The 10,000-nt window shown below is 57.0% G+C and overlaps 1 protein-coding gene across 1 annotated transcript in view; it reads left to right on the forward strand.

Moving 5' to 3' along the window:
• Window positions 1-10,000, forward strand: part of LOC310959377 (integrin alpha-3-like) — a gene marked incomplete at its 5' end in the record, with an annotated part of 30,402 nt that overhangs the window by 13,305 nt on the left and 7,097 nt on the right. The window contains 9 exon segments of the mRNA XM_083930701.1: window positions 153-289; window positions 2,155-2,298; window positions 3,323-3,420; window positions 4,128-4,350; window positions 8,026-8,109; window positions 8,200-8,276; window positions 9,005-9,082; window positions 9,220-9,322; window positions 9,631-9,807. Of these exon segments, the coding sequence (XP_083786827.1) occupies window positions 153-289; window positions 2,155-2,298; window positions 3,323-3,420; window positions 4,128-4,350; window positions 8,026-8,109; window positions 8,200-8,276; window positions 9,005-9,082; window positions 9,220-9,322; window positions 9,631-9,807 (1,121 nt within the window).

The raw sequence follows: 10,000 nt of genomic DNA on the forward strand, positions 1-10,000 counted from the left end.
TTAGCTGCTGTTAGCTTCTGTTAGCTTCTGTTAGCTGCTGTTAGCTGCTGTTAGCACACACACACACACACACAGACAGACAGACACACACACACACACACACACACACACACACACACACACCTGTAACGCTCCGTCTCTCTGTGTCTCAGCCGTCCTCTTCACTGTTGCCGCTGACATCACCAGCCTCAAACCCCGCCTCCGTTTCCAGGACAACGGGCAGAGCGTGTTCTCCGGTCGCCTGTCGATGCCGAGGAAACGCTGTGACACCCTGAGAGTGGGACTGCAGGTGAGACCCACGCCACGGCGAGCTAGCGTTAGCCGAGAGGAGCAGCCACGGTGGTCACCTCTGGTCCAATCAGGTGCAGCCATGGTGGTCACCTCTGGTCCAATCAGGTGCAGCCATGGTGGTCACCTCTGGTCCAATCAGGAGCAGCCATGGTGGTCACCTCTGGTCCAATCAGGTGCAGCCATGGTGGACACCTTTGGTCCAATCAGGTGCAGCCATGGTGGTCACCTTTGGTCCAATCAGGTGCAGCCATGGTGGTCACCTCTGGTCCAATCAGGAGCAGCCATGGTGGTCACCTCTGGTCCAATCAGGTGCAGCCATGGTGGTCACCTCTGGTCCAATCAGGAGCAGCCATGGTGGTCACCTCTGGTCCAATCAGGTGCAGCCATGGTGGTCACCTTTGGTCCAATCAGGAGCAGCCATGGTGGTCACCTCTGGTCCAATCAGGTGCAGCCATGGTGGTCACCTTTGGTCCAATCAGGAGCAGCCATGGTGGTCACCTCTGGTCCAATCAGGTGCAGCCATGGTGGTCACCTTTGGTCCAATCAGGAGCAGCCATGGTGGTCACCTCTGGTCCAATCAGGTGCATCCATGGTGGTCACCTCTGGTCCAATCAGGAGCAGCCATGGTGGTCACCTCTGGTCCAATCAGGAGCAGCCATGGTGGTCACCTTTGGTCCAATCAGGTGCAGCCATGGTCGACACCTCTGGTCCAATCAGGAGCAGCCACGGTGGTCACCTTTGGTCCAATCAGGAGCAGCCATGGTGGTCACCTCTGGTCCAATCAGGTGCAGCCATGGTCGACACCTCTGGTCCAATCAGGAGCAGCCACGGTGGTCACCTTTGGTCCAATCAGGAGCAGCCACGGTGGTCACCTTTGGTCCAATCAGGTGCAGCCATGGTGGTCTCAGCCACACAGTAACTGTTGAATTCACCTCCTGCTGCTCAGTGGATCCACCGAGCGTCTGCAGACAGCAGCAAGGTCAGTGTGTCCGTCAGCTCGTCCGTCAGCTCGTCCGTCAGTCTGTCCGTCAGTCTGTCCGTCAGCTCGTCAGTCAGCTCGTCCGTCAGCTCGTCCGTCAGCGCGTCCGTCAGTCTGTCCGTCAGATTGTCCGTCAGCTCGTCCGTCAGCTCGTCTGTCCGTCAGCACGTCCGTCAGCACGTCCGTCAGCTCGTCCGTCAGCACGTCCGTCAGCTCGTCCGTCAGCTCGTCCGTCAGCTCGTCCGTCAGTCTGTCCGTCAGCTCGTCCGTCAGCGTGTCCGTCAGCTCGTCCGTCAGCTCGTCCGTCAGCTCGTCCGTCAGCTCGTCCGTCAGCTCGTCCGTCAGCTCGTCCGTCAGCTCGTCCGTCAGCTCGTCCGTCAGCTCGTCTGTCCGTCAGCTCGTCCGTCAGCTCGTCCTTCAGCTCGTCCGTCAGTCTGTCCGTCAGCTCGTCTGTCCGTCAGCTCGTCCTTCAGCTCGTCCGTCAGCTCGTCCGTCAGTCTGTCCGTCAGTCTGTCCGTCAGCTCGTCTGTCCGTCAGCTCGTCCGTCAGCTCGTCCGTCAGCTCGTCCGTCAGCTCGTCCGTCAGCTCGTCCGTCCGTCAGCTCGTCCGTCAGCTCGTCCGTCAGCTCGTCCGTCCGTCAGCACGTCCGTCAGCTCGTCCGTCAGCTCGTCTGTCCGTCAGCTCGTCCGTCAGCTCGTCCGTCAGCTCGTCCGTCAGCTCGTCCTTCAGCTCGTCCGTCAGCTCGTCCGTCAGCTCGTCCCTGGTGCGTTCAGGGACACTCTGGAGTCCTGCAGGGATGAGCTGGACCACATGTTTGACCCCCCCCCCCCCCCCCTCCTGTGAAAGTGTCGTTGAGGTTCTGTTCGGTTCTGTTTGTTCTACAGAATCCGGTCCGAGACAAAGTGGAACCTCTCGTGTTCTCCCTGAATGTTTCTCTGAACACGAAACTCCCCAAGAAAAGGAACGCCGTGCAGGACCTGAGGCGCCTCCCCGTGCTGAGCCAGACCCCCCGGCCCGTCAGAACCCAGGTCAGAACCCAGCAGGACCCAGGTCAGAACCCAGGTCAGAGCCCAGCAGAACCCAGGTCACAACCCAGGTCACAACCCAGGTCAGAACCCAGCAGAGCCCAGGTCACAACCCAGCAGAACCCAGGTCACAACCCAGGTCAGAACCCAGCAGAACCCAGAAGCACCCAGGTCAGAACCCAGGTCACAACCCGTCAGAACCCAGGTCAGAACCCAGGTCAGAACCCAGGTCAGAGCCCAGAAGAACCCAGGTCAGAGCCCAGAAGAACCCAGGTCAGAGCCCAGGTCAGAACCCAGCAGAACCCAGGTCAGAACCCAGGTCAGAACCCAGGTCAGAACCCAGGTCAGAGCCCAGGTCAGAACCCAGAAGCACCCAGGTCAGAACCCAGGTCAGAGCCCAGAAGAACCCAGGTCAGAACCCAGGTCAGAGCCCAGCAGAACCCAGGTCAGAGCCCAGGTCAGAGCCCAGAAGAACCCAGGTCAGAACCCAGGTCAGAGCCCAGCAGAACCCAGGTCAGAACCCAGCAGAACCCAGGTCAGAACCCAGGTCAGAACCCAGCAGAACCCAGGTCAGAACCCAGCAGAACCCAGGTCAGAACCCAGGTCAGAGCCCAGCAGAACCCAGGTCAGAACCCAGCAGAACCTAGGTCAGAGCCCAGCAGAACCCAGGTCACAACCCAGGTCACAACCCAGAAGAACCCAGGTCAGAACCCAGGTCAGAGCCCAGCAGAACCCAGGTCAGAGCCCAGGTCAGAGCCCAGCAGAACCCAGGTCAGAACCCAGGTCAGAACCCAGCAGAACCCAGGTCAGAACCCAGGTCAGAACCCAGGTCTTAACCCAGGTCAGAGCCCAGGTCAGAATTCACAAGACACATCTGAACCTGCACTAGAACCCATCACAGAACCAATCAGAACCGAGGTCAAAGGTCAGAAACACACAGAACCCACAGGGGAACTCTGAAGAACCCAGAACACGGGTCAGAACTCAAGAGAGCGTGAGTTTGAATGTTTGTTTCTTCGTCTGTCAGATCCACATCCTGAAGGCGTGCGGTTCTGACAACCGCTGCCAAAGTAACCTGCAGATGACGGCCCGGTTCACCGATGAGAACCAGAACCCCTTCACCAGGTGAGCAACCCGTCCTGCAGGAGTCACAGGGTCCCGGTGTGGACCTCTGAACGTGGCGGTCCCGGTGTGGACCTCTGAACGTGGCGGTCCCGGTGTGGACCTCTGAACGTGGCGGTCCCGGTGGGGACCTCTGAACGTGGCGGTCCCAGTGTGGACCTCTGAACGTGGCGGTCCCGGTGTGGACCCCTGAACGTGGCGGTCCCGGTGTGGACCTCTGAACGTGGCGGTCCCGGTGTGGACCTCTGAACGTGGCGGTCCCAGTGTGGACCTCTGAACGTGGCGGTCCCGGTGTGGACCTCTGAACGTGGCGGTCCCAGTGTGGACCTCTGAACGTGGCGGTCCCGGTGTGGACCCCTGAACGTGGCGGTCCCGGTGTGGACCTCTGAACGTGGCGGTCCCGGTGTGGACCTCTGAACGTGGCGGTCCCAGTGTGGACCTCTGAACGTGGCGGTCCCGGTGTGGACCTCTGAACGTGGCGGTCCCGGTGTGGACCTCTGAACGTGGCGGTCCCGGTGTGGACCTCTGAACGTGGCGGTCCCGGTGTGGACCTCTGAACGTGGCGGTCCCGGTGTGGACCTCTGAACGTGGCGGTCCCGGTGTGGACCTCTGAACGTGGCGGTCCCAGTGTGGACCCCTGAACGTGGCGGTCCCGGTGTGGACCTCTGAACGTGGCGGTCCCGGTGTGAACGCTGTGTTCTTGTCTCCAGGCAGAAGAACCGTCAGGTGCTGTTCTACGACGACAGCGTCAACAGGTTGTTTCTGGAGGTTACCGTGAGCAACGCAGCGTCACCGGGGCGACCAGCGTCACCGGGGCAACCAGCGTCACCGGGGCGACCAGCGTCACCGGGGCAACCAGCGGAGGACGCTCACAACGCTGTCCTGAACATTAGCATCCCTCCGTCACTCACATACGCTGGAGTTCGGACAAAGGTACGGAAGCTCCTAGAGGACCTGAGACCACCCTAAAGGACCTGAGACCACTCTAAAGGACCTGAGACCACTCTAAAGGACCTGAGACCACTCTAAAGGACCTGAGACCACCCTAAAGGACCTGAGACCACTCTAAAGGACCTGAGACCACTCTAAAGGACCTGAGACTACCCTAAAGGTCCTGAGACCACCCTAAAGGACCTGAGACCACCCTAAAGGACCTGAGACTACCCTAAAGGTCCTGAGACCACCCTAAAGGACCTGAGACCACTCTAAAGGACCTGAGACCACTCTAAAGGTCCTGAGACCACTCTAAAGGACCTGAGACCACCCTAAAGGACCTGAGACCACTCTAGAGGACCTGAGACCACTCTAAAGGTCCTGAGACCACCCTAAAGGACCTGAGACTACCCTAAAGGTCCTGAGACCACCCTAAAGGACCTGAGACCACCCTAAAGGACCTGAGACTACCCTAAAGGTCCTGAGACCACCCTAAAGGACCTGAGACCACTCTAAAGGACCTGAGACCACCCTAAAGGTCCTGAGACCACCCTAAAGGACCTGAGACCACCCTAAAGGACCTGAGACCACTCTAAAGGACCTGAGACCACCCTAAAGGTCCTGAGACCACCCTAAAGGACCTGAGACTACTCTAAAGGTCCTGAGACCACCCTAAAGGACCTGAGACCACCCTAAAGGACCTGAGACCACCCTAAAGGACCTGAGACTACCCTAAAGGTCCTGAGACCACCCTAAAGGACCTGAGACCACTCTAAAGGACCTGAGACCACCCTAAAGGACCTGAGACCACTCTAAAGGACCTGAGACCACTCTAAAGGACCTGAGACCACTCTAAAGGACCTGAGACCACCCTAAAGGACCTGAGACCACTCTAAAGGACCTGAGACCACTCTAAAGGACCTGAGACTACCCTAAAGGTCCTGAGACCACCCTAAAGGACCTGAGACCACCCTAAAGGACCTGAGACTACCCTAAAGGTCCTGAGACCACCCTAAAGGACCTGAGACCACTCTAAAGGACCTGAGACCACTCTAAAGGTCCTGAGACCACTCTAAAGGACCTGAGACCACCCTAAAGGACCTGAGACCACTCTAGAGGACCTGAGACCACTCTAAAGGTCCTGAGACCACCCTAAAGGACCTGAGACTACCCTAAAGGTCCTGAGACCACCCTAAAGGACCTGAGACCACCCTAAAGGACCTGAGACTACCCTAAAGGTCCTGAGACCACCCTAAAGGACCTGAGACCACTCTAAAGGACCTGAGACCACCCTAAAGGTCCTGAGACCACCCTAAAGGACCTGAGACCACCCTAAAGGACCTGAGACCACTCTAAAGGACCTGAGACCACCCTAAAGGTCCTGAGACCACCCTAAAGGACCTGAGACTACTCTAAAGGTCCTGAGACCACCCTAAAGGACCTGAGACCACCCTAAAGGACCTGAGACCACCCTAAAGGACCTGAGACTACCCTAAAGGTCCTGAGACCACCCTAAAGGACCTGAGACCACTCTAAAGGACCTGAGACCACCCTAAAGGTCCTGAGACCACCCTAAAGGTCCTGAGACCACCCTAAAGGTCCTGAGACCACTCTAAAGGACCTGAGACCACCCTAAAGGACCTGAGACTACCCTAAAGGACCTGAGACTACCCTAAAGGACCTGAGACCACCCTAAAAGACCTGAGACCACCCTAAAGGACCTGAGACCACCCTAAAGGTCCTGAGACTACCCTAAAGGACCTGAGACCACCCTAAAGGACCTGAGACTACTCTAAAGGACCTGAGACCACCCTAAAGGACCTGAGACCACCCTAAAGGTCCTGAGACCACCCTAAAGGACCTGAGACCACCCTAAAGGACCTGAGACTACCCTAAAGGACCTGAGACCACCCTAAAGGTCCTGAGACTACCCTAAAGGACCTGAGACCACCCTAAAGGTCCTGAGACTACCCTAAAGGACCTGAGACCACCCTAAAGGACCTGAGACCACCCTAAAGGTCCTGAGACTACCCTAAAGGACCTGAGACCACTCTAAAGGACCTGAGACTACCCTAAAGGACCTGAGACTACCCTAAAGGACCTGAGACCACCCTAAAGGACCTGAGACCACCCTAAAGGACCTGAGACCACCCTAAAGGACCTGAGACCACCCTAAAGGACCTGAGACCACCCTAAAAGACCTGAGACCACCCTAAAGGACCTGAGACTACCCTAAAGGACCTGAGACTACCCTAAAGGACCTGAGACCACCCTAAAGGACCTGAGACTACCCTAAAGGTCCTGAGACCACCCTAAAGGACCTGAGACCACCCTAAAGGACCTGAGACCACCCTAAAGGACCTGAGACCACCCTAAAGGACCTGAGACTACCCTAAAGGTCCTGAGACCACCCTAAAGGACCTGAGACTACCCTAAAGGACCTGAGACTACCCTAAAGGACCTGAGACCACTCTAAAGGACCTGAGACCACTCTAAAGGACCTGAGACCACTCTAAAGGACCTGAGACCACCCTAAAGGTCCTGAGACCACCCTAAAGGACCTGAGACCACCCTAAAAGACCTGAGACCACCCTAAAGGACCTGAGACTACCCTAGAGGACCTGAGACCACCCTAAAGGACCTGAGACTACCCTAAAGGACCTGAGACCACCCTAAAGGACCTGAGACTACCCTAGAGGACCTGAGACCACCCTAAAGGACCTGAGACCACCCTAAAGGACCTGAGACCACCCTAGAGGACCTGAGACCACCCTAAAGGACCTGAGACCACCCTAAAGGACCTGAGACCACCCTAAAGGACCTGAGACCACCCTAAAAGACCTGAGACTACCCTAAAGGACCTGAGACCACCCTAAAGGTCCTGAGACCACCCTAAAGGTCCTGAGACCACTCTAAAGGTCCTGAGACCACCCTAAAGGACCTGAGACCACCCTAAAGGTCCTGAGACCACCCTAAAGGTCCTGAGACCACTCTAAAGGTCCTGAGACCACCCTAAAGGACCTGAGACTACCCTAAAGGACCTGAGACCACCCTAGAGGACCTGAGACTACCCTAGAGGACCTGAGACCACCCTAAAGGACCTGAGACCACCCTAAAGGACCTGAGACCACCCTAAAAGACCTGAGACTACCCTAAAGGACCTGAGACCACCCTAAAGGTCCTGAGACCACTCTAAAGGTCCTGAGACCACCCTAAAGGTCCTGAGACCACTCTAAAGGTCCTGAGACCACCCTAAAGGACCTGAGACCACCCTAAAGGACCTGAGACCACCCTAAAGGACCTGAGACTACCCTAAAGGACCTGAGACCACCCTAGAGGACCTGAGACCACCCTAAAGGACCTGAGACCACTCTAGAGGACCTGAGACCACTGTAAAGGACCTGAGACCACTCTAGAGGACCTGAGACCACTCTAAAGGTCCTGAGACCACTCTAAAGGTCCTGAGACCACCCTAAAGGTCCTGAGACCACTCTAAAGGTCCTGAGACCACCCTAAAGGACCTGAGACCACCCTAAAGGACCTGAGACCACCCTAGAGGACCTGAGACCACCCTAAAGGACCTGAGACCACTCTAGAGGACCTGAGACCACCCTGAGGGTCTTGACGTGCCTCAGCTGCCCCCTACAGTCAGCCCTGTGTGTGTTTGTGTTTCAGGGGCTGGTCCAGGCGGTGGCGTGCTCCGTGGTGGACGCTGTCCTCCTCTGTGAGCTGGGGAACCCGTTCAGAAGCAGCCAGCAGGTCCAGGACCCCCCTGCCGGTCTGTCCCTGCCCTGTCCCCCCCTCTGTCCCCCGCTCCTCTGATCCTGAGTCTGCTCCTTCCTCCTCCAGGTGCAGCTGCTCATTCTGTTCCAGCCTCACATCAGTTTGGACACCAGAGAGATCCAGAGTGTGCTGCAGCTGTCCACGTACGACACACACACACACACACACACACACACACACACACACACACACACACACACACACACACACAGGGACACACACACACACACACACACACAGAGACACACACACACACACACACACACACACACACACACACACACACACACACACACACACACACACACACACACACACACACACACACAGGGACACACACACACACACACACACACAGAGACACACACACACACACACACACACACACACACACACACACAGAGACACACACACACACACACACACACACACACACACACAGGGACACACACACACACACACACACACACACACACACACACACACACACACACACAGGGACACACACACACACACACACACACACACACACACACACAGAGAGACACACACACACACACACACACACACACACACACACACACACACACACACACACAGGGACACACACACAGAGACACACACACACACACACCAGAGAGATCCAGAGTGTGCTGCAGCTGTCCACGTACGACACAAACACACACACAGAGACAGACACACAGGGACACACACAGGTGCTGAGTGGTGTCTTGTGTGTGTGTGTGTGTGTGTGTGTGTGTGTGTGTGTGTGTGTGTGTGTGTGTGTCCCTGTATGTGTGTGTGTGTGTGTGTGTGTGTGTGTGTGTGTGTGTCCCTGTATGTGTGTGTGTGTGTGTGTGTGTGTCTTCAGGCTCAGTGAACAGTCAGACCTGCTTCCTGTCTCCGTCTCCATGCTGGTGCAGTATTCCCTGCACTCGTCTCTCTCTCTGTGAGTAACACACACACACACACACACACACACACACACACACACACACACGCACACACGAGCCCACGCCGACCTCTGACCTCTGACCTCTGACCCGACCACCTCCGCTCTCTGATTGGTTCATTGTGTCCTGACAGGAAGGATCCTCCAGGCCCCGCCTCCTTCGGTGGTCATGTGATCGGTGAGTCCGCCATGAAGAACACGGAGGACGCTGGAAGTTTGCTGCTCCTCACGTTCCAGGTTTGTGTCAGGGAGGAGCTAACAAGAGCAGGGAGGAGCTAACGAGAGCAGGGAGGAGCTAACGAGAGCAGGGAGGAGCTAACGAGAGCAGTGAGGAGCTAACGAGAGCAGTGAGGAGCTAACGAGAGCGGGAAGGAGCTAACCAGAGCGGGGAGGAGCTAACCAGAGCGGGGAGGAGCTAACCAGAGCGGGGAGGAGCTAACCAGAGCAGGGAGGAGCTAACCAGAGCGGGGAGGAGCTAACCAGAGCAGGGAGGAGCTAACGTGGCGTGCTCAGACCAGGTGTTAACCGGCGCCCTGTTCTGATAGGTGCACATCAGCGGGAAGCCACTGGGTCGCCTCGGCAACCTGCAGCTGGGGTTTGATTGCCCGATGGAGGCGTCCAATGGGAAGTGGCTGCTGTACCTGTCAGAGATCCAGGTGACGGGCACCTCAGACGCTCGCTGTGCTCCGCCCGGCAACATCGTCAACCCCCTCAACCTCACGGTAACTATGGCAACATCGTCAACCCCCTCAACCTCACGGTAACTATGGCAACATCGTCAACCCCCTCAACCTCACGGTAACTATGGCAACATCGTCAACCCCCTCAACCTCACGCTAACTATGGCGACGTCAGCCTCACAGTGACTCATTTCAAAATAAGAGTCCTGGGCTGGCACATTTCAGAATAAAAGCA

The sequence above is a fragment of the Echiichthys vipera genome (genome assembly GCF_963691815.1).
Source record: "Echiichthys vipera genome assembly, chromosome: 17".
Taxonomy (NCBI): Eukaryota; Metazoa; Chordata; class Actinopteri; order Perciformes; family Trachinidae; genus Echiichthys; species Echiichthys vipera.